The sequence below is a fragment of the Alosa sapidissima genome, chromosome 17 (assembly GCF_018492685.1).
Source record: "Alosa sapidissima isolate fAloSap1 chromosome 17, fAloSap1.pri, whole genome shotgun sequence".
In the NCBI taxonomy this organism is placed as follows: Eukaryota; Metazoa; Chordata; class Actinopteri; order Clupeiformes; family Clupeidae; genus Alosa; species Alosa sapidissima.
In genome coordinates this window covers 32,481,093-32,506,092 of record NC_055973.1, presented here as the reverse complement: position 1 = coordinate 32,506,092, position 25,000 = coordinate 32,481,093, and the positions used below count along the sequence as shown (strand labels likewise).

The following is a 25,000-nucleotide window of genomic DNA, read 5'->3' as shown; positions in this document are numbered from 1 at the left end:
TGAGGAATGTAAGGGGTGGCCTGTGTGAAGTCTGTGAACCTCATTAGAGTGCAGCCAGGGAGGAGAGTATGGCGAGCAGTCAAGACCTGCCTCAAAATTATGACCAGGACAAATATCCAGACAACGAGGTCATGAACTGTGTGTGTGTAAGAGAGAGACAAGATGTTTCTTCATGAAGTGCACAAGGAGGGGATTATGAATATTTTTTTTATCTGTAAATACAGAGGAAGCCAAATAACTTGCACTGTCTTCCTCACTCACTCACTCACTCACTCACTCACACATATACAGACACTCTCGCACACACACACACATATACAGACACTCTCACACACATATACAGACACTCTCACACACACACACACATATACAGACACTCTCACACACACATATACAGACACTCTCACACACACACACACATATACAGACACACTCACACACACACACACATATACAGACACTCTCACACACACACATACAGACACTCTCACACACACACACATATACAGACAAACACTGACACATGCACACGCAGACACTCTGCATCACCACTTTACTTCACTGCTTTGCTGACTAAGACAAAACTCAGAGATTTGTTTACATTGGTCATCTTGGGTCAACAGGTGGCCACTATATTCCCTTGTAAACAATCCATTTGGAGACCTCTGATGGTCTTGGTTGGTGTCCGAGCTGTACTGGACCCAGTGTTTTAAGCCACGTCGACATTCTTTTGTGAGCGTAGTTCTGTTCTGGGAACCGTGTTTGTGAGCGTAGTTCTGTTCTGGGAACTGTGTTTGTGAGGGTAGTTCTGTTCTGGGAACCGTAGTTGTTCTGTTCTGGGAACCGTGTTTGTGGGAGGTAGTTCTGTTCTGGGAACCGTGTTTGTGAGGGTAGTTCTGTTCTGGGAACTGTAGTTGTTCTGTTCTGGGAACCGTGTTTGTGGGAGGTAGTTCTGTTCTGGGAACCGTAGTAGTTCTGTTCTGTGTTTCTGAGGGTAGTTCTGTTCTGGGAACTGTAGTAGTTCTGTTCTGTGTTTGTGGGAGGTAGGGATCAGTGGGAGTGGGGTTTGTGGGAGCTAGGGATCAGTGCAGCTGTGGGCTGCTCGGCCTGCCCTGGTCCTGGTGTGATATATAGGACGTCTCGGCCGGGTGTTTATTAGATCAGATAGCTTCAAAAGAGCTGGACAGCTGCCCGCTCTCTTTGGCCTCCATGGTGGACCCCCACCAGTCCACTCTAGCATATGCATATGGCCACTTTGTCATCAGTGGCGTCTCCTTAATGAGTTTAAGTGGACGAGCAGGGCAGCTGTGGTTCCTTGTGGAAGGCAAAAACATATACAGTAAGTTAGTGACCAAGCCTGTAGTCTTAGAGCTCCATGTTGGAGTGACTGTGATCCATTTGAGATTAGACTTCCGACTCTCCCTAGTGGGAGAGAAAAACCTTGTCAAAGTAGAAGCACAGCATGAGTCAGTCAGGATCGCAAACCACTGAGCTGCTGGATGGAGCCAGAAAGCGTTCTGGTCTCGCTGCTGTGAGGGTGGCTTCTGATGGCGTTGGTGTTGATGGAGCCAGAAAGCGTTCTGGTCTCGCTGCTGTGAGGGTGGCTTCTGATGGCGTTGGTGTTGATCGGCAGGCTCCAGAGCTGGTGGAGGACCTGCACCTGAAGCAGGAGATGACTCGCATCGAGGAGGAGAGGATCCAGGTGCTCAACAACATGGAGGAGCTGGAGCAGAAGATCAAAGACCTGGACAACCAGATGGAGGAGTCAGTCAGAGAGGTGTGTACAACGGGGGGTGGGGGTGGGTTTGGGCGCTACTGACCGTTGGAAGTGGATGATTGTGGAAGTGTGGGGGGGGTGTGATTTGAGACTTGCTGAGAGGCTCTATGGTCATGTTTTTCTCTTTCTATGTCTGTCTTACTCTCTCCCTTTGTCTCTCTCTCTCTCTCTCTCTCTCTCTCTCTCTCTCTCTCTCTCTCTCTCTCTCTCTCTCTCTCTCTCTCTCTCTCTCTCTCTCTCTCTCTCTCTCTCTCTCTCTCGCTCTCTCTCTCCACCAACTACCACTATTATCCCTTACATATAAATCCTAATTATTTACATGGTCTGGTGAAAGTTTCTCTCTCTCCCTCTCTCCCTCTCTCTCTCTCTATCCCTCCCTCCCTCCCTTTCTCTCTCTCTCTCTCTCTCTCTCCCCTTCTCTCCCTCTCTCTCTCTCCGTCCCTGTGTCTGCACGTCCAGGTAATTACTGCTGTAATAGCAGCAGCCCTGCCGGTGCTGTCTGCCTGTGATCTGCATCCTAAGCAGGCTCTGTGTGTGTGTGTGTGTGTGTGTGTGTGTGTGTGTGGGCCCCGCTGCTAAGCGCTGTGGATTACCTCTCCAACACCTGATTTAATGACGGCCTGGAGCCGCCCAGCCTGCGACTACACGCTCCCAGTTAACCGCTAACGTCTATTAGGAAGTCATTACGGCCCTTTGGCAGCTCTCAGGCTGGCAGGTTTATGAGGCGCGCCGGCTGTGTGTGTGTGTGTGTGTGTGTGTGTGTGTGTGTGTGTGGGTTCATAGGTGACTAATTTGCTGCTGATGTCTTATTCATAGTTTCACTTATCTTATTCTTATTGTCGTAAAAGCTAATAGCTGACTCTGGGCCCATTTAGAGAAAATAAAGTAACTTGGGCTCTTGGATCGATCTTCAGATTGCCTCATCAACCAAAGAGCCAGCAGTCCATTTTGAAAGGGCCAAAGGTCATTATGAAATGATAAGGACGTTATGATTTTAAACACGGTCTCATTTGTAGTTACTGGGTCGGTGCCCGACACAACACACCCCAGGTTTGGCTCACATGAAGAATGTGAGGTAATATTAGAAGAGTCTGTCTAGTATTCGTTTGTGTCTCGTGACGTCACTGTAGCTTTGCGGCGCCATCTTTAATTAGCTTTTTTGACCTTGTACTTTTCCCGTTTTTCTTCTCTTCCAAATGTCCACTTACGTTACGGTTGCTGCTGGCCCCTTCAGGTCCACGCTGGCATGCGTTGCTGGACGTGGAGAGTGAGGTGTCGCATCACACCATAGTCGCTCTTCAGTCCTCACTCTGTTTCCTTTGCCCCTGCTGCTGAAAATGAAACCAGACAAAAGAAACAGTGTGAAATGTCTCTATTATATTGTCCTCAAACCCCATACATGCCCTCTCAGTGCACCTCAAACCCATACATACCCTCTCAGTGCACCTCAAACCCATACATGCCCTCTCAGTGCACCTCAAACCCATACATACCCTCTCAGTGCACCTCAAACCCATACATGCCCTCTCAGTGCACCTCAAACCCATACATACCCTCTCAGTGCACCTCAAACCCATACATACCCTCAGTGCACCTCAAACCCCATACATACCCTCTCAGTGCACCTCAAACCCATACATACCCTCTCAGTGCACCTCAAACCCATACATACCCTCAGTGCACCTCAAACCCATACATACCCTCAGTTCACCTCAAACCCATACATACCCTCAGTTCACCTCAAACCCATACATACCCTCTCAGTGCACCGTGTGACAGCCTCTTACAACGTATCTCAGTATTGAATGTATCTTTATTGGACTTGATTTGCCTGTGCGTGTGTGTGCGTGTGTGTGTTTGTGTGTCTGTGTGTGTGTGCGTGTGCGTGTCTGTGTGTGCGTGTGTGTCTGTGTGTGTGTGCGTGTGCGTGTGTTTGTGTGTCTGTGTGTGTGTGCGTGTGCGTGTCTGTGTGTGCGTGTGCGTGTCTGTGTGCGTGTCTGTGTGTGTGTGTCTGTGTGTGTGCGTGTGTGTCTGTGTGTGTGTGCGCCCCACAGATGGAGGTGGAGCGAGCTCTGCTGGAAGGGGAGCATGAGTCGGAGGCGTCCCAGCTGCAGCAGGACAGAGAAGCCTTGGAGCAGCTCAACTACAAGATGGCCGACCTGGAGAAGAAGCTCCAGACGGAGAAGTCTCAGGTAAATCAGCCTCAACCCAACAACAGCAGCAGAGCCCACGCAGAGCCATCAGTGCAGATGTCTCAGGCCAGGTGGACACTGGGCGTTTCTGTGTGTGTTCTGTACGCTGTGCGTTCCACTGCTCACACTACAAGGCGCTCGACAAAAACGTCACATGGGACAGAAATCCAGAGCTGGAGGGTTCCTTGTTACGTCCACTAACTACACGACAAATCGGACAGGAATTCGGACAGAGTCAATTTTTTGTCAGATCCGACTGATTCGGGCCTAAAATCTCGTGGGAATGGCACAGTGTGTGTTGGGCTTTAAGGACGGTCCGAACTCTAGGAATGTGGGAATGAGACGCGTGCGTCAGAAGCAGTAGGATCTAGGATGTTGCGCTGGCTGCCAACTTCCACAGTGGATCCTGTGGCTACAGTGATGCTCAGCATTGGTGACATGACGTGAGCTGAATTTAAACTTTGATTAAGAGAGAAGATCATCATTGACACCACTCTGACACACACACACACACAGACACACACACTCACACAACACACTCTCCCTCTCTCTTTCACTCTCTCCCTATTTCTCACTCCCACACACACACACACACACACACACACACACCCTTTAACACACTCAGTGGGGGGGATGGCAGCTCTGGTCCAAGGTGCCAATCCCTGCTGGCGTTCCTCTCACCTCCTGCCCCTCCTGCCCGTGGCTATATATAGATGAGATGGGACAGGATGGGACTGAGGGCACACTGATCCCTCAGAGCCCCGTAGTAGGGTGTACATTACAGGCCTGGAGGACACACACACACACTCGCACACTCGCACACTCACGCACACACACACACACACACACACTCTTCCCTCACCCTCTCGGCGTTCTTCATGCCAGCTTCCGGCCCACTTCACTTCAGCCACCTAAGCAGCTGTCTGGTGCCCATGATGCAACACTTTGCCACCTCTGCCTGGCGCAACAGCGGGCGTGAGGGGGGGGGTGATGGACATGTGAGAAGAGGTCAGCTGGGCAGTGTGTGGGCTGCCCATGGCCTTGCTGTTTTTGGATCGTTTCAGTTCGTTTCCCACGGAGCAGAAGAAATGGCTTTCCCAACTGTGAGGTGCATCACAGGGTCGACAGGGTGAAGATTTTGACGATTGAGTGTAGGGAGATGGCCAGTGTGATTGGTGAACTTTTGTTCGGGACATTTTAGCTGTCCGTTAGTCACCGAAACATTTCTGAAAAAAGATCTTTCATTTCAACCTGTTTCTCTTGAATTTCAATTCATGTTTAGCACTCAGGTCACTGAATTGACCACAGAGTAGTGTGGCCTGACGTGACCAACCAGGCTCTTCCAGTGGGTCTCTCCCTGACCTCGCATTGGTGTACCAGTGAACCAGCAGCCTCCTCCATGCTCCTGCTAGTCGGTGTGTGTGTGTGTAGTGAACTCCATGTTCCTGCTAGTGTGTGTGTGTGTGTAGTGAACTCCTCCATGTTCCTGCTAGTGTGTGTGTGTGTGTGTGTGTGTGTGTGTGTGTATGTAGTGAACTCCTCCATGTTCCTGCTAGTGTGTGTGTGTCCTTGGTCCGCACCCCTGTTGCAGTGACTAACCCCATTGCATTCATCCGTTCACCCAACTCATCCATTCATTCCTGCTCTTCCACTAACGCTGCTTTCTCCTCCCCCTCTCCCTCCCTCCCACCCTCCCTCCCTCCCTCCATCCCACCTGCGTCGCTCCACCCAACCCCACCCCACCGTCGTCGCCTCCACCACCACCACCCTCGCCGCCGTGTTGCGCCTGCGTAGGATCTGGCCCTGCTCTCTGAAGAGAGGTCAAAGGTCGAGAAGCTGGCCGAGCTAGTGTCCGAGCAGAGGAGCCAGCTGGACACCTGTCCCGAGGCCATGAAGGAGCAGCTCCAGCAGCAGCTCTCCAGGGTCAGTAGACAGACCACACAGGCCAGAGACAACGGTCCACACACACACACACACACACACACACACACACACACACACACACGGATGTGTAAAGTAAGTTACATTACATTACATGACATTACTGACATTACTTTGGGGCAGCCGTGGCCTACTGGTTAGCACTTCGGACTTGTAACCGGAGGGTTGCCGGTTCGAACCCCGACCAGTAGGCACGGCTGAAGTGCCCTTGAGCAAGGCACCGAACCCCTCACTGCTCCCCGAGCTGCCGCTGTTTTTGCAGGCAGCTCACTGCGCCGGGATTAGTGTGTGCTTCACCTCACTGCGTGTTCACTGTGTGCTGAGTGTGTTTCACTAATTCACCGATTGGGATAAATGCAGAAACCAAATTTCCCTCACAGGATCAAAAGAGTATATATACTTACTATACTTACTACTGACATAGTGCCATGACTGTTTGCCTGCATGACGTGCATTAGTATATCATAAATATAAAATGTATTATATTTATACAAATGTATTAAATCAATAAGCAGTATGTTGTTTAAATGGGGCGGTTGAGGTTAAGGAGCTGTTCAGTAGCCTGTTGTGCCCTTGAGCAAGGCACTTAACAGCGGGATGCTGTGGGGCCAGTGGCCCTTGCAGTATAAGTGACATACTGTGTGTAAGTGGCTTTAATAAAGGCGTCTGCTAAATGAAGGTAAATGTAAATATATTTGGATAGATCTACACATGCAGGCTAGAGACTGCTGCCTACAGCACACACATGGATTTATTATATATTAGCATTAGTATTATATGTTATTATAGTATTATATATAAATAGCATCTAACACATGCGCATTTACATGGCATGTTGTCCATCTCCTCAGATGGGCCTGCTCTCAGTACTTCCTGTCCCTGCTCTCAGCACTTTCTGTCCCTGCTCTCAGCACTTCCTGTCCCGTCTCACTGGCTCTCTGCGCGTGCATGCTATGCTGCGTCAGTATGTGCGCTAAAGCTTCTAGACTGAGCTGTGTGTGCGCTAAAGCTTCTAGACTGAGCTGTGTGTGCGCTATGCGCTAAAGCTTCTAGACTGAGCTGTGTGTGCACTAAAGCTTCTAGACTGAGCTGTGTGCGCTAAAGCTTCTAGACTGAGCTGTGTGTGCGCTAAAGCTTCTAGACTGAGCTGTGTGTGAGCTAAAGCTTCTAGACTGAGCTGTTTGTGCGCTAATGCTTCTAGACTGAGCTGTGTGTGGTGTGCGCTAATGCTTCTAGACTGAGCTGTGTGTGCACTAATGCTTCTAGACTGAGCTGTGTGTGCACTAATGCTTCTAGATTGAGCTGTGTGTGCACTAATGCTCGTCTGTGTCTGGTTTGGGTGTCTCTCTTTCATGTTTTTGTCATCGTCTGTCTGCAGATGTGTTTTTCACATTCCCATTTTTGTTTCATTCTGCTGTGTGTCTGTGAGTGTGTGTGTGTCTGTGAGTGTGTGTGTGTGTCTGCATTTTGAACATGGAGGGCTGAGTTGTGCGTGCGTGCATGCGTTGAACATGGAGGGTTGTCTGGTATGTGTGTGTGTGTGTGTCTGCATTTTGAACATGGAGGGCTGAGTTGTGCGTGCGTGCGTGCGTTGAACATGGAGGGTTGTCTGGTGTGTGTGTGTGTTTTGAACATGGAGGGCTGGGTTGTGCGTGCGTGCATGTGTGTGTGTTTTGAACATGGAGGGCTGTCTGCTGGGTTGTGAGCTGTTGTCTACAGCACAACAACAGGATCAGATGAATCAATGTCAGATGGGCTGTTTGGCACAATTTACAGGGAGAAATTCCTCTTCAGCATGTGCAGCTGTGTGTGTGTGTGTGTGTGTGAGATTAGAGCTGGCTGTGATTAACGGCTCAGGAGGGCTGCACCAAACAGTGCGTCTGTTTCAGGGGAGAGAACGTGTGAAGCTTTGGTTACACTGGCAGAGGTTCGGGAGGTGTTTGCATCGGTGTTTACGTGCCACAACCACAATACAAGCAAAGGCAACAGATGAGAAGAACATCTGTGTGGTCTTGTTCTGTTGTTTTCCCCAAAAATATTCCAAAGAAATACTTCTTGGCCACAATAAGTTTTAGCATCATACTTGTTAATATCATTTGGAAAAAACTCATTGAATTCGACATGAATAAATGTAAATATAATATAAAAGCATTTCCAAAATGAAATACAAGTTTGTGTGTGTGTGTGTGTGTGTGTGTGTGTGTGTGTGTGTGTGTGTGTGTGTGTGTGTGTGTGTGTGTGTGTGTGTGTGTGTGTGTATGTGTGTGCAGGACTCTGAGGTGCTGGAGGTGGAGACCAAGCGTTTCGAGGACCTGGAGTTTCAGCAGCTGGAGAGGGAGAGTCGCCAGGATGAGGAGAAGGAGACGCAGATCCAACAAATCCTACGAGACATCAGCGACTACCAGCGCAGCACCGTCACACGCAAGGTGTGTGTGTGTGTGTGTGTGTGTGTGTGTGTGTGTGTGAGAGAGAGAGGACTGTAGGAAGACATTTCTAACATAGACCAATAGGACTTTAATGAGCAAAGCAGCACTGTCACCTGCAAGATACCAACAACGTATGTGCAAGAACAACACCTCTTAATGGATCAAGCAGCACTGCACAAAGAACCTGGTGTGTGTGCGTGTGTGTGCGTGTGTGTGCGCGTGCGTGTGCGTGCGCGTGCGTGTGCGTGCGTGCGTGGACACTGTACTGTAACGAATAACGCAGCACTGGTCAGTACGCAGAGGAAATACTTGCGTGATACCCGAGCTGTAGCCCTTCTGAGAGCCGTACGGTTTCCTGGAAGCTGCTGTTTTCACCATCAAAGAGCCGATGAGCTCACACAGACGCACGGCCTCTCAACTCCCCCGTAATAAACTAGGCCTGTACAAATAAAGACTGTTTTTGGAAAAAAACTTTTTTATCCTCTAAATTTAACATCTGTCTAGTGTCCCAATACAATGCTAGTGCCTTTGCTATTACAATGTGTTTTTATTGAAACCATGCCATCCTTCAAACCATGCCATTGCTCAGTGTGCTCATTGTTATTAATTCCCATCTTGACAAACACAGTGGTATTATCTTGAATTTCCTTGGGGATCAATAAAGTATCTATCTATCTATCTATCTATCTATCTATCTATCTATCTATCCATCTATCTATCTACAGTGTTGGGAGAGTTACTTTCAAAACGTATTCCGTTACAGAATGCTTAGGCCTACTAAACAGGCCTTTTCTGGTGTGTTCTTCTGTTCCAAATGGCTGAAGTGTTAGGCCCACATAGGAGAATGTAAAGTCAATTAAGCTACCTGATACAACTTTAAAATAGCAAGGTGACCACTACAAGAGGGGCGCATATGACAGGTGGAACGCAAATGACCTGTAAATGTAAACACTATAGGCTACTGTATATCAGTGCTCTCAAAATGAACGTGATCCCGTAATGACAATCAAAAACCGCACGTTAAAATATGCTACTCCCAAGAATATTTCTTCGGAGGCTGCACCATATAATTCATTTTAAAACGTAAATGTAGATCTAATGGAAAAAAAAGAATAATCCATAAAGCTATTTTAAGTTAGAATAAAAAACTTAGAATGCAGTGCCTATTTTAGAGATTGGTTTTATTGTAGGTCTAAATCAACACGTGAATTAGGCTTTGTTTATAGACGTCTGAAGTTCGCCTACAAAAAAGAACCAATACGGCCATCTTTGCCCATATAAGGAGTTCCGGTTGTTAATTGTAGCTAACTACCTATGGCAAGTTGCATTGCAAGTTAGCTCTGGGGTAGCAAAAATATAAGTGTGCCGCCTTCACGTACCGGAGATCACAGTATCCACTCGAAGGCAGAGGACAAAAGTGTGTTCAGGAAAACGTCTGCATTTCAGAACTTTTCATCCCCGCGAGAGTTTAACAGGTGCGATAATTCAAAATCCCCATGTTATTTTCCCATAGGAAAAATTGCCAGATACCGGATGTCAAAGATGGCAGCTTTTTTGTAGGCAAACTTCAGAGGTCTATTGATTAGCAAACTGTGTAACCGATTGGCCGAAGTAGCCTGAGCTATTAATACTTGGGAAAATATCCTTTGAACAGACATCAGGAACCACGATCAGTGAGGAGTTAACTCCACTTACTTTACTCCTGATTTGCTGTGCAAACAGTCATTTCAGGGTCTCCGATGACGCGTCCATAATGCGCGCAGGCTGCGTTTTGAGGCTAGTGCAAGACTGGATTTAAACATGGAAACAATTTCATCATAGATTGCTTTAAGGAGCTTCTGGGAAATGGAGTTGCCTTCATTTATTTAGAGAGTGAATAAACTTATGAAACAAAGAAGTATCGTCATGTAATCCATTGATTTCAACAATGTAACTGTATTCTAAATACCAACTATTTAACTTGTAACTGTATCGGAATACAGTTACTCATAATTTGTATTCTGAATACGTAACGCCGGTACATGTATTCCGTTACTCCCCAACACTGTCTATCTATCTATCTATCTATCTGTCTATCTGTCTGTCTGTCTGTCTGTCTGTCTGTCTGTCTGTCTGTCTGTCTGTCTGACTGACTCTTACATTCTGTGAGCTTTACATTTTGGATCTTAAACGTTCTGGACTTGGCTTGGGCCCTGTTGTTGATCGGCTCTGTACAGACTCAGACCCAAGGCAGCTTTATTGGTGTAGTGCATTATTTCAGACTCAAGGCAGCTTTATTGGTGTAGTGCATTATTTCAGACCCAAGGCAGCTTTATTGGTGTAGTGCATTATTTCAGACTCAAGGCAGCTTTATTGGTGTAGTGCATTATTTCAGACTCAAGGCAGCTTTATTGGTGTAGTGCATTTCAGACCCAAGGCAGCTTTATTGGTGTAGTGCATTATTTCAGACTCAAGGCAGCTTTATTGGTGTAGTGCATTATTTCAGACTCAAGGCAGCTTTATTGGTGTAGTGCATTTCAGACCCAAGGCAGCTTTATTGGTGTAGTGCATTATTTCAGACTCAAGGCAGCTTTATTGGTGTAGTGCATTTCAGACCCAAGGCAGCTTTATTGGTGTAGTGCATTATTTCAGACTCAAGGCAGCTTTATTGGTGTAGTGCATTTCAGACCCAAGGCAGCTTTATTGGTGTAGTGCATTATTTCAGACTCAAGGCAGCTTTATTGGTGTAGTGCATTATTTCAGACCCAAGGCAGCTTTATTGGTGTAGTGCATTATTTCAGACTCAAGGCAGCTTTATTGGTGTAGTGCATTTCAGACCCAAGGCAACTCGATGTGCTTTACATCATCCAAGAACAGAGAACAGCATATGAAATGAATACATGGGCAAGGGAATAACAGGGAATATAGAAATGTGAGAAATATAAAAAACATAAAAGAAATAAAAATACATAAGTTACCGTACATAATTAGGAAGGTCTATGCTGAAGACCTTGCCTTTGTCCAGATCTGTCGTTTGACTCCTCCTCTCTGTGTGTGTTGTCCTGCATGATAGACTGCTGACCCTAATGTCCAGATGTGTGTGTGTGTGTGTGTGTGTGTTGTCCTGCAGGAGAGACTGCTGACCCTAATGTCCAGATGTGTGTGTGTGTGAGTGTATGTGTTGTCTGATAGTCTGTGATAGACTGCTGACTCTAATGTCCAGATGTGTGTGTGGTCCTGCAGGAGAGACTGCTGACCCTAATGTCCAGATGTGTGTGTGTGTTCTGCAGGAGAGACTGCTGACCCTAAAGAAACAGACCTCCCAGATCTCCCAACAGGCCCAGAAGGAGAAGGAGAGCTTCCTCAACGAGAAGAGCAACCTGCAGCTCATGCTTCAGAGGGTGTGTGTGTGTGTGTGTGTGTGTGTGTGCGTGTGTATTTGTGGATCTAAAAGTCAGCATTCACACAGTCTGGAGCTGTTGTGGTATCCCCTTCACAGTCCAGCTGAGATCTTCCCTCTTGTTTAACTCCACTACATGTGGGTGTCCGCATCAGCTTGAGGTCTTATCAGTGCAAATGTCCTGAAGCTCAGAATGGCCCATAAGGAGGGTCAGAGTCTATGCTCTCACACACACACACACACACACACACACAGAGCCCTGAGTCACGCTCACACACACACACAGAGCCCTGAGTCATGCTCACACACACACACACACAGAGCCCCGAGTCACGCTTACACACAGAGCCCTGAGTCACGCTCACGCTCAAAGCTCCTACTGGTCACATACTTCACACCAGCATTCCTACCTTGATGTTTGCCATTCAGGTGATGTTATGACAATGAGCAACGAGTCTTTATTCAAGCCATGCCATTCAGGTGATGTTATTATAATGAGCACCATGCCATTCAAACTGCCATTTTGCTTTGATTAACTTCTGACACAATTCTGCTTTCACACATTCTTACCTTTGTTACATGCCAGTTTTAATGACCCATGGCTTGGTTTAAAGTGTGTGTGTGTGTGTGAGTGAGAGAGGGGGTCACTAAAGTCCTTGTCGTACCCTCTCAGGAGAAAGAGAACTTTGCCAGCCTGGAGAGGAAGTATGCTGACCTCACGGGTGGGCGCAGCTTTCCAGTCAATCCCAACAGCATGAAGGAGGTGAGTGACTGCTGCCAGCAGCCAATCAGATTAGGGGTCGACCAATTATCGGCCTGGCCGATTATTAGGGCCGATATTTAGCATTTTATAATAATCGGTATCTGTCATTTTTTCCACCGATAACACGATATTGAAATGGATAAAAAATTAAACGCGCTATTTTGTCTGTAAAGCGTCTCTCACTCCCTGCATTTGTTACTCTGTGGTCAAGAGCATTGTCCCGCCCACTACACCGTCTGATTTGTTAGTTAGCACGAATGCAGCCAATCAGGATCGAAGACTGAACACAGACAAAGTTTAGGATTCTCACTGAGGCAGACTGTAGACTGGGCTTCAGCTGTACGGAGCTTTTTTTCGAAGGTAAGGAAGGTAGCCTACATTGCTGAAGTTGCAGTGAATCACAATCATCTACACTGAAGTTACAAAAACACCACTTTGTAAGCTGTTGTCTCTTTGATCCGGATCAATAAGTAAAGCACCCACTTCCTTCATTTAGCGAATTCCCGATTGATGCACGTTACTGATGCTGTTTACTAGTTATCCCACAAACTCGGGTGCTGCGCGTCGGGAGTTCTCTGCCTCCGCCTCGTTCGTTAATTGTGAATAACGCGACACCTCGGCGGACATAGTACAGACAAGTCCTAAATTATGCGATAGCGAACGTCAAAAAGTCTAATTGCTCCTTTTTGAAACGGACTGTCAGAAAAGACAACATGCACCCAGAGCCAACCGTAATTTAATCCAACCTGAACAAAATCGCGTCATGAGCTGGCTATTAACGTGCCTTTTAGGCTCTCAAAAGTGTAGCTTATAGCCTACACATGGATACAAATTGCATGCTTAAATAGCTTAAAACTATTTTAAAACTGTTTTGTTAAACTATTCAACCGTAACACTTGCCATCACGCATGCACCTCTTCCTCTCCCTCTCTCGTGCACTCACACACACGATGGCAAAGCATCCTCTTTGTGACAGGTCCCTTAACAAGCACATAGCCCATTGTGCAGGCCGACTCTATGAAAATAATTGCTATCACTCAGCTCTTGGATTAACATGATACACAGGATTTACACTTGCAAGGTGATGCAAGTTGATAGACAATTGTGTATCAAAAGTTTGCATAATTAAATGATTTTTAATTACATTTTTGCAGCATATAGCCTTTACTATCTACCCCCCTTTTTGACAACGGACATATCGGTTTTACATATCGGTTATCGGCCTCCTGTTTTGGTAATAATTGATATCGGTATCGGCCCTGAAAAAACCATATCGGTTGATCCCTAAATCAGATTGATGCCATCGCACCAGCTCTTTATGAAGCAGTCGGCAGTCTGATTCCCAAACGCTTATTGCTTTGGTGATGCACTCTACGCTAATCTGTAATGGTGTTCTCTGTGGCCTCCACCACACCTGTCTTCTCTCAGTGTAGTGTGTGTTCTCAGTGTAGTGTGTTCTCAGTGTAGTATGTGTTCTCTGTGTAGTGTGTGTTCTCTGTGTAGTGTGTGTTCTCTGTGTAGTGTGTGTTCTCTGTGTAGTGTGTGTTCTCTCTGTGTAGTGTGTGATCTCAGACCTAGAGTATCTGGCTGTTGCTTTACTGTCTGAGTGGACATGAGAACTTGACATATAATGAGTGGTGTGTGTTTGGCTGTGTGTGTGTGTGCATGCGTGTGTGTGTGTGTCTGTCTATGTATGTGTTTGTCTGTCTGTCTGTGATTTATTTGGGTGGATAGTGTGTCTGTGTGTTCGTCCACATCATTTTGTGTGTGTGCGTGCGTCTATATGACTGTGCGTGCGTGTGTGTGTGTGTGAGCACCCTCACTCTCTATCTGGCGTCCCGTGTTCCAGGACCCATCTTTGCAGGCTGACGTGTGTGTGTGTGTGTGTGAGAGAGAGCACCTTCTCCTCGTGTTCCAGGACCCATCTTCGCTGGCTGACGTGTGTGTGTGTGTGTGTGTGTGTGTGTGAGCACCTTCTCCTCGTGTTCCAGGACCCGTCTTTGCTGGCTGACGTGTGTCGGTCCAGCTGTGACCCCCCCCTCTCTGGCCACGCCCTCCCCTCCCTCCCTGCCGACCTCTTGGTCAACTCCTCTCTCCTTTCCTCTCTGGCCGCCAAGAGTGCAGAGGTACCTCCAGCCCACACGGGGGCGCTGCTACGGCTATCGCAACTGCTGCTGCATGGCCTGAACTGTGTGGATATGCACGAGTGTCTTTTTCACACTTAGACATGATGCACCGCTCAGATACATGCAGTATTTTGCACTCGAAGAGCGTTATGCCCAGCACTTGTTACATAACAGCATACGTGTGTGTACACACACACACACTCAGATATTTCATTAATGCATCTACTTTTGATTGCTCTTGTATTTTTGTATGCCTTGTATGCACGCACACACACACTTACATTTCTTCTACTGTGCCGATGGTTTTATCTACAATGTGCTGACTTAATCCCCCTAAGAACGCAACCCTGGCTGCAGAAGAGTTTTTTTGTGTCCCTGCCTGATAACCAAAAACAACTAAATAAACATAAACATATAATAATAATAATAATAATAATAATAATAATAATCCTGCGTGCTGACAGAGGCCGAGCCGAGACCAGAGTGCGTTTAACCTCTAACCAGCCTGACGTTTGTGTGCCTTTTAACCCCCTAACCAGCCTGTCTTGTGTATCTATCTTTCTTTTTGTATTCTGTCCATTTTCCCCTTCAAACCCCTCTCACCCCCCCCCCCCCCTCTCACTCCTCTCTCTTTCCCATCATGCCTCTCTTCCACAGGGCTATGTCACGGTCACTGAGCTCAATGAGCTGTACTCTCAGCTAGGGGAGAACCCTCTCATGACCTCCGACCCCCCTGTCCCTGCCCCTGCCCTGGCCATAGCCCCCGCCCGTGCCTCGCCTCCCCCAGAGACCCCCTCCTTCCCTGGGACTGACCCCGAGCTCAGCCCTGGCCTGGGTCCGAGTCCCGACGACCAAACGTGCAACGGAGAGGAAGAGGTGTGTGACCACGGACAGTGGGTCAGTGAGTGTGTGTGTGTGTGTGCACCAGGAGGTACCATCTTGTGTGAGAAGGGGATGTTCTGATGTCGCAACAGGTATAGCATATGGTGGTCAGTAGCTGTGAACTGGACTGTCAAGCAAGAGTAGCCATGAGTGTGTGTGTGTGAATGAAGGAGACAGTTGACTAGCTATGGTGCAGATTAAACATTCAGTAGCACCTCATTATTTTGTCTTTCTGTCTCTTCCTCTGGTCACTCTGAGTGTCCTTCCTCTGTGTGCTCTGAGTCTCCTTCCTCTGTGTGCTCTGAGTCTCCTTCCTCTGGTCACTCTGAGTGTCCTTCCTCTGGTCACTCTGAGTGTCCTTCCTCTGTGTGCTCCGAGTCTCCTTCCTCTGTGTGCTCTGAGTCTCCTTCCTCTGTGTGCTCTGAGTCTCCTTCCTCTGTGTGCTCTGAGTGTCCTTCCTCTGTGTGCTCTGAGTGTCCTTCTTCTGGTCACTCTGAGTGTCCTTCCTCTGTGTGCTCTGAGTGTCCTTCCTCTGTGTGCTCTGAGTGTCCTTCCTCTGGTCACTCTGAGTCTCCTTCCTCTGTGTGCTCTGCACAAGTAAACACAGTCCTCCCGAGGATGTTCCCACAGTCAGGCGGATGGAACAAAGCTCAGCTAATTAAAGGGAGAGTCTCCTCAGAAATGGGATTCTGCCATTATCAACTCGTTCTCATGCCAGAAGTAAACCATAAAAATGTTCGCTGGAGCACAAAATGAGTTATTCCAACAAAGTGGCAGTGTTCATTGAGAAACGGCCTTTGCTGCTCTGCCCAGGCTGCCTTGGCCTTGGACTTCCCCCGTTGAGGACATTGGATAGAAACCTTTTTCTGGTATGAGGATGAGGTGACGAGTTGTACATTTACTATCTGATTCATTTGCCTCAGTTTTGTAGGTATTTACATAAAAATGGCCGCTATGTTATGGCTGTGTATTGGTTATAAAGATGGCCGCTACTGTATGTTATGGCTGTGTATTGGTCATAAAGATGGCCGATATGTTATGGCTGTGTATTGGTTATAAAGATGGCCGATATGTTATGGCTGTGTGTTGGTTATAAAGATGGCCGCTACTGTATGTTATGGCTGTGTATTGGTTCCAATGGCCGATATGTTATGGCTGTGTATTGGTTATAAAGATGGCCGATATGTTATGGCTGTGTATTGGTTCCAATAGCCGCTATGTTATGGCTGTGTGTTGGTTATAAAGATGGCCTCTACAGTATGTTATGGCTGTGTATTGGTTCCAATGGCCGATATGTTATGGCTGTGTATTGGTTATAAAGATGGCCGATATGTTATGGCTGTGTATTGGTTATAAAGATGGCCGATATGTTATGGCTGTGTATTGGTTATAAAGATGGCTGCTATGTTATGGCTGTGTATTGGTTATAAAGATGGCCGATATGTTATGGCTGTGTGTTGGTTATAAAGATGACCTCTACAGTATGTTATGGCTGTGTGTTGGTTATATAGATGGCCGCTATGTTATGGCTGTGTGTTGGTTATAAAGATGGCCGCTATGTTATGGCTGTGTGTTGGTTATAAAGATGACCTCTACAGTATGTTATGGCTGTGTGTTGGTTATATAGATGGCCGCTATGTTATGGCTGTGTGTTGGTTATAAAGATGGCCGCTATGTTATGTTATGGCTGTGTGTTGGTTACAAAGATGGCCGCTATGTTATGGCTGTGTGTTGGTTATAAAGATGGCCGCTATGTTATGTTATGGCTGTGTGTTGGTTATAAAGATGGCCGCTATGTTATGGCTGTGTGTTGGTTATAAAGATGGCCGCTATGTTATGGCTGTGTGTTGGTTATAAAGATGGCCGCTATGTTATGTTATGGCTGTGTGTTGGTTATAAAGATGGCCGCTATGTTATGGCTGTGTGTTGGTTATAAAGATGGCCGCTATGTTATGGCTGTGTGTTGGTTATAAAGATGGCCGCTATGTTATGGCTGTGTGTTGGTTATAAAGATGGCCGCTATGTTATGGCTGTGTGTTGGTTCCAATGGGAAATCTCCAGGAGGATTTGTGTTCTTCATTTTCCCATCTCACGTCCTCTCTTCCTCTGCTTCCCTCCTGAAGCTCTACATGTCTCCCTGTCCTTTACCTCTGGCCTGCCCTTCCTCCTCATCCTCCTCCTCTTCCTCTTCCTCGCGCCCTGTCCCCATGCCTGTCCCCAAACCGGCCTCGGTGCACTGGCCCGAGGACATGGTGACCTACGTCAGCCCCTCTCCTCCTCCCGACTCCCCTCCTCCGCTACCTGCCAAAAAACGCAGCAGTCGCCACAGGCAGGTAATGAGTGTGTGTGTGTGTGTGTGTGTGTGTGTGCACATGTGTGTGTGTGTGTGCACATGTGTGTGTGCGCACATGTGTGTGTGTGTGTGCACATGTGTGTGTGCACGTGTGTGTGTGTGTGTGTGTGTGTGTGTGTGTGTGTGCACATGTGTGTGTGTGTGTGTGTGTGTGTGTGTGTGCGCGCACGTGTGTGTTGAGAGTGATGATGATGACTGTGTTTTTCTCTGCATTGCAACATGCCTCTCTTCAAAGATCATGTGTGTGTCTGTGTAATGCAAGGACAGGGTGTTTTGGCACTGTAAGATACTGCTGAGCATAGTTCATGTGCACGTGTAGTTTTGTAAGTTTTGTGTGTGTGTGTGTGTGTGTGTGTGTGTGTGTGTGTGTGTGTGTGTGTGTGTGTGTCCCTCAGCACTTCCGCACCCTAGAGGAGAGGAAGAGGAACGGTAAAGACGGTGGCTCCCACCTGAGCGACACACTGCCCCGCAAGAAGAGCCAGTCCAGCATGAGCCCTCCGTTCAGCTGCTCCACACTGGGCCGCAACGTCTCCAAGGTGAGGAGGGGAGATTTGGTGGGGAGGGGAGATTTGGTGAGATTTGGTGAGGAGGGGGAGATTTGGTCAGGAGGGGAGATTTGGTCAGCAGAGGGAGATTTGGTCAGCAGAGGGAGATTTGGTGAGATTTGGTGAGGAGGAGGAGATTTGGTTGCAGTGGTTGTTGGGCCACAACGCCTCCAAGGTGAGGGGAGATTTGGTGCAGTGGTTGTTGGGCCGGTGAGGATGGGAGATTTGGTGCAGTGGTTGCGTGCACATCCAACCTGACTTTAGGCCAGTGCAGGACAAGTGTACAAGGGCAAAACAAAAGAGACATTTTGCTGAAATGTTGCTTTTGCCAGAAGAAGACCCTGTCGGGTTGAAACGTTTGGGAGCTACTCTGGCATGGAGACATTCTCTCTTTTGTTTACTGAGAAGAGTCGGATCACACATCAGGCAGCCTTTTAAACAAGCAGTAGGGGATGCGGGTTGTCATGGAAACCTATCTAACGTTCTGTTCATCCTCTCCCCCAAAAAGTAGTTCCTGTTGCAAAGCAACATATAACTCAAGAGCCAGGTCCAACGAGAGGGGCTGTATGTGCTTGGGCACACAGTTAGTTATGTGGATGGCCCACTTGCTTGGGCACACAGTTATGTGTATGGCCCACTTGCTTGGGCACACAGTTATGTGTATGGCCCACTTGCTTGGGCACACAGTTATGTGTATGGCCCCACTTGCTTGGGCACACAGTTAGTTATGTGTATGGCCCACTTGCTTGGGCACACAGTTATGTGGATGGCCCACTTGCTTGGGCACACAGTAATGTGGATGGCCCACTTGCTTGGGCACACAGTTATGTGGATGGCCCACTTGCTTGTCTTTGCCTCGCATGCTACATGCTACATGCTACATGCTACATGCTACATGCTACATGCTACATGCTACATGCACTCTAGTTCAGGCTCCATTATCTCACTCAGAAAATGTGACGTTATGAAATCGCTATTCTCTCACTATGAACGACTGGAATGTTGACGTCGGACAATTTAGTGTAAAATTTAATTTGTAAGAGTGATTACTAGCAGTGAAAAGGGTGGGGGGTGTCCTGAGAGATCACCACTTATGGAATGCCTCTCGTCCAATCAGAAATGAGTAGGTAGTTCCACCGGACCTAACCGTTGAATAAAACAACTAGGGCTGTCAATGGATTAAAAAAATGAATATAATTATATAATATTATTTTTGCTGTTTAAGTATTTTAAATATTGAAATACAAATGAATCATTGAATAATCAGCATTAGTGACATTTAAAGTTCAAAAACTCTTTTATTATTATTTTCACAGTTCAAATAATTGTCATAATAATCTATGATATGACCTAATATGCTGAGGAAATACATTCAAAAGTGCTTCGGGAAGAAGTTTTTTTTTTTTTTTTCACGTACAAGGCATTTCAGGCCACAGATATAACCTAGGGGACACAATGAAAATTAATTAACACTCCCCTCAATGTCAACACTTATTTCTTTGCATTGATGTGCGACTATAGAGTTGATGAACTCCGGTGATATGCAAATTCCTTGCTGCAGACATTGCATAGGACTTTATTTTCAACACTTTATTTTTTTAACACCATCAGGCCATTTTTTAAAAGTAAATGTTCCAATCAATGATCCAGGCAGCATGTTTTCTTCTCTCTCCGTTCATTTTACAGTCTAATTTTTACTGACTAGAATGGCTCGGGGTCAAAGGTCATACGGAATCGATTAATCTGCACTAATTTTTAATTAGTTATTTTTTCTCAAATGAATTAATCAAAGTTAATCAGTTATTTTGACAGCCCTAAAAACAACGCATCTGTCTATTCTGTTGTCCTTTCAGTGACTCACACCCTCTGTCTTTCTCTCTTCTATTTTTCTGTTTCTTTGCTTTTTCCATCCCTCCACCCCCCCCCCCCCCCCCCCGCCTCTCTCTCTCTCTCTCTCTCTCTCTCTCTCTCTCTCCGGTCCCTCTCTCTCTCCGTCCCTCTCTCTCTCTCTCTCCTCTTTCCCTCCCTCTCTCTCTCTCTCTCTCCTCTCTCTCATCTCTCTCTCTCTCTCTCTCTCTCGTCTCTCTCTCTCTCTCTCTCTCTCTCTCTCTCTCTCTCTCTCTCTCTCTCTCTCTCCGTAGTCTCACATGCCCCTGGTACAGAGCTCAAGCTGTGGCAGCATGTTGCCCCGCGGGCTCACCGTCTCGTCCAAGGACCTGCAGCCACGCCGTCTCCACAAGGGTGAGAGATCACGCGCACACACACACAGACGCACGCACGCACACACACAGACTCACACACGCACGCACACAGAGAGATAGAAACTGACTTTTTGGTAACTGAAATGCTGGAAAGACTCAAGACAAGTCGGGGCACACATCAAAATTCCATTGTGTTTGCAGTATACTTGAGTAATAAATCTATATTTAAGCAAAGTATTCAAGCTCATTAAAAAATCCCATCGTCGCTGTTATCAAGCCTCCTGAAAGTCAGTTGGAATCAGTAGAGGTGTTTCAGTGCCATGCATGTCTGCAGTTGGGAATGTAGGGAGGCAATGTAGGGCCCCCTGTGTGTGTGGTGTATGTGTGGAGGGCCCCTGGCGGTAGAGTGTGTAGCGCCGCGCGTGTGTGTGTGGTGTGTGTGTGTGTGTGTGGTGTGTGTGTGTGTGTGTGTGTAGGGCCCCTGGCAGTAGAGTGTGTAACGTGTGTGTGTGTGGAGGGCCCCTAGCGGTAGAGTGTGTGTGGAGGGCCCCTGGCGGTAGACCTCCTGTGAATTCTGCATTGGCTGGTTTGGGAACTGAGATTTCAGTGCCTATCTGCACTGTATGTGCTCCTGTGCTCTCTCTCTCTCTCTCTCTCCTCCTCTCTCTCTCTCTCTCTCTCTCTCTCCCCCCCCCCCCCCCCCCCCCCCTGAGCGTCCACAGTTCAACAGTGTCTCTCTCCCTGACGCCTGTCTTCTCACATCTTCCTAAGAGCAGCTTCAGCTGAGGGCTTCATTGCCCTTAATGTCCAGTACTGCAGTGATGAGGGCTTCATTGCCTTTCATGTCCAGTACGGCAGTGGTTTTCAAAGCCAGTGCCAAGTCTAGCCGTGTGTGTTTATAGTGGTAATGCTGGACTTCCTCCCCGTCTGAAAATAAACATCTGTATTGTATGTCAGGTTGAACTCCCAAAGTCTTTTTAGCTGTTTTTTTTTAAATCCCAATATTACTGTTACAATATACACCAACATACACACATACTGTACACACACACACACAATAACAATGAGTTTTATTTATTCCCAATATTACGTAGTGCTTGAGTGGCTTGCTGGGATGAACAAGGTGGTCAGAGGTAGGGGCTGGTCGTTTGTGGACAACTCTCTTTGTTTGTATTGCCCAGGGTCCAGGACTGTCCTGTCCTCAGGAGAGAAGCAGGACATAGATGTCCAGAGACATTTTGGACAAACTAAAAGCAGCTGGCATTTCAGCTGTTGCTCTAGTATTATATGATTAGATGAATTTAATGTGACTTATTGTTACTTATTTGAGCTGAAAGTTACTGGATATTTTTAGTTTGTGAGGACTCCGCAGTGGGGCTTTTAATGCTGATTTGCCAATCTTACCAGATCAAAAGAAAACGGACAAACTTAGCTTGCCTTATAAGGGCAACCTATTGTCCAATAGGACAGAGTGTTTGGGGTCTGATAGAGCCACTTTGGGTCTGTTGATTTCCTGGTGGAGATAATGCAAGAATGCAGAGATGAGAGAGGAAATATAGTTTTCCCCTCTACAAAAGTGGAGCAAGTGTGCATCCTGTTCCTGGGTCACTGTTCTCCTCCTCTATGGTGCATACGAGGACTCCAGAGTGCCCTCGTGTCTGTGTTGCTCATATTGGATCTGTGCAGTGTGTGATGTGAACAGAACAGCAGATTGTATGTGGCATGCTGACCTTAGTTTAGTTGTGTGTGCTGTGGAGATTGAGGTGATGGTATCTGGGGGTGTTGTTAGTGGGGGGGTCCCCAGTGGCGGGTCATCAGTGGGGTGTATCCCTCTCGGGCGATGCTATCACAGTTCCTCTGCTCCCTCTCATATCCGCTGGCGTGGATCAGATGGCACTCGTGAGCGACGTCACACGTAGTGTATCTCTCTATGCTACCAGCCTCAGCCTCGTCCAGAAGATCAGCGCGGAGACGCGTCAACCTGGACACGGGATTACCTCAGAAAAACGGACTGCGGAGATTCTGAGGCGATATTCCAGACGATATTCCAGACGATAATCCAGCTGTCCATTAATGCGTTTTCTTTGCGGAGGTGTTTGCTTTGGTCTCTGGCCGTCTGCCCTTCATACCTGAAGGTCCATTTGAATGTTGGATTAAGACGAACTGTCGGGAGGGGGGAAACCTGGCGTCGGTTAAGAGCGAATTTAGCTGGATAAGTCGGTGGCTGTTGGTGGTCAGGGGGTACTGAGTGGCCGAAAGTGGCAGGGCTTTGCGACCCCAGAGCGAGCCCACTAACAGGGCCAGGCAGCGGGCAGAGGGTGGGCCTGGACCGGGCGAGTGGTCATGGAGAACCGCTGCTGGGCAAAGGAGTTCCACACACAGGTGCCAGCGTCTGCTCTGCTCTCCACAGCCTGTTAAGGTCTTTTATTTGCTCAAACGTGGATCTCACTGCACTGGGCTGTTAAGGTCTTTTATTTGCTCAAACGTGGATCTCACTGCACTGGGCTGTTAAGGTCTTTTATTTGCTCAAACGTGGATCTCACTGCACTGGGCTTAGCATGGCATGGAGATGGCCAGCAGGGAGCTCAAAACGCTCACAGAGTTTAGATTTGTGTGCTGGGACAGTCTGAGGTAACTATCTGTGTCTGTTTTACTTATTCATTCATTTCTTTCTGTCTCTCTCCTCTCTCTCTCTCTCTCCTCTCTCTCATCTCTCTCATCTCTCTCTCTCTCTCTCTCTCCCTCTCTCTCTCAGGTCACAGTCAGCAGCAGGTCGGGGAGGACCCGCGTCAGAGGCTGACTGACCTGTCGGGGGCGCTCCACGTCCCAGACCAACGTCTACCTGGACTCCTTCAGCTACCACGAGGGCAGTAGCCGTGCCTACGACACCCTGAGCGTGGACAGTTCCGATAGCATGGAGACCAGCATCTCCGCCTGTTCCCCCGACAAACGTGTCCAGGTGAGGCGCCATTTGTGTGTGTGTGTGTGTTTTTTTTGGTTGGTGTTTGTGTTGGTGTGTGTGTGTGTGTTTTTGGTGTGTGTGTGCATGCGTGTGAGTTGGTGTACATGCATGTGCTTATTTCTTTCCTGTGTCTTTGTATTTCAGTCTTTTGTCTTTAGTGTTGCCTTTCTTCCACTCCCCACCACACACACACACACACACACACACACACAGTCTTAGTCCCACATACTGAACCAATGAAGTCATACAAGTCGATTTGCCACTGCTCTACCTTTTTTTTCTTTGGACAAAACAAAAAATGGGTCAAGTAAAGTGAGGTGTGTGTGTGTGTGTGTGTGTGTGTGGTGGGGGGGGGGGGGGGGGGGGGTAAAAAGGATGGCGGCCTCACAGATTAACTGGGCAAATGAGATGGGGTGGGTTAGGGGAAAATGATGAGACATACAAATAGAAAATCTTCTGGTCTAGATAAACATGCTTTACAGTGTGTTTATGTTTTGTGTGTGTGAGTGTTCATATCTACTATCTTGCTCTGGTGTGTTTTGCATGATGTGGTGGTCTGCAGTAATGTGAGCGGTGTGTAAGATTTATGTAAAAATATCTGCTGGATGCTACTGAGGACCACGTGGGGATCAGACAGATGTCTGAGTGTGTGTGTGTGTGTGTGTGTGGGGGGGGGGGGGTCTGGGCTGAGGAGGGGGCTGTATTGGAGGGGGTGGAGGGGGGGGGGGGGGGGGGTAAATGTGTTCTTGCCCCTGGGAGTGGTGAGTGGAGGGGCTCAGGTTACAGGCTGGAGCAGTTGGAGGATGCAGAACCAGACCCTCTCTTTTCCCTCGCATTTTTGAATGTAATCAGCCCCAGAGCATGAGCATCGCGTGCGTGTGTGTGCGCGTGCGTGTGTGTGTGTGCGCGTGTGTGTGTGTGCGCGCACACAGTGCATGCATCTTTGTGTCTGTGTGAGTGCGCTGCACAAGAGAGGGGCTAGTTCTAGTTCTTGCTGCAGCCGTTGCAGTCTGTCTGTCGGTCTGGCGCGGAGAGATGTTCCAAGTGGAGATGACCTCCCTTCCACAGATCCACTGGTAAGCCGGACCTGTGCCTGGACACAGCGAGAGCAGCTGACCTCTGAGGAGTAGAGAGGAGGATGAGAGAGAGAGAGAGAGAGAGAGAGGGAGAGAGAGAGGGAGAGGGAGAGGGAGAGGGGAGAGAGAGAGGGAGAGAGAGAGGGAGAGAGAGAGGGAGAGAGGGAGAGAGAGAGGGAGAGAGAGAGGGAGAGAGAGAGAGAGAGAGGGAGAGAGAGAGAGAGAGAGAGAGGGAGAGGGAGAGGGAGAGGGAGAGAGAGATGGAGAGATGTCTGCAGGGTTAGAGAGAGGAAGAGAGGGATGGAGTCGTGCCCAGTGAGGAGGGAACAAGAAGAGGGCATGGCACGCTAGGTGGACAGGGCTCATGGAAATTAAGG

The 25,000-nt window shown here is 47.8% G+C and overlaps 1 protein-coding gene across 1 annotated transcript in view; it reads left to right on the top strand.

The window, feature by feature from the left end:
• Positions 1-25,000, top strand: part of phldb2b (pleckstrin homology-like domain, family B, member 2b) — a 57,770-nt gene that overhangs the window by 23,823 nt on the left and 8,947 nt on the right. Inside the window, 13 exon segments of the mRNA XM_042067377.1 lie at positions 1,634-1,777; positions 3,832-3,969; positions 5,764-5,892; positions 8,181-8,336; positions 11,606-11,716; positions 12,389-12,478; positions 14,470-14,604; positions 15,262-15,497; positions 17,462-17,819; positions 18,235-18,375; positions 20,526-20,625; positions 23,341-23,396; positions 23,398-23,534. Coding sequence (XP_041923311.1) covers positions 1,634-1,777; positions 3,832-3,969; positions 5,764-5,892; positions 8,181-8,336; positions 11,606-11,716; positions 12,389-12,478; positions 14,470-14,604; positions 15,262-15,497; positions 17,462-17,819; positions 18,235-18,375; positions 20,526-20,625; positions 23,341-23,396; positions 23,398-23,534 — 1,931 coding nt within the window.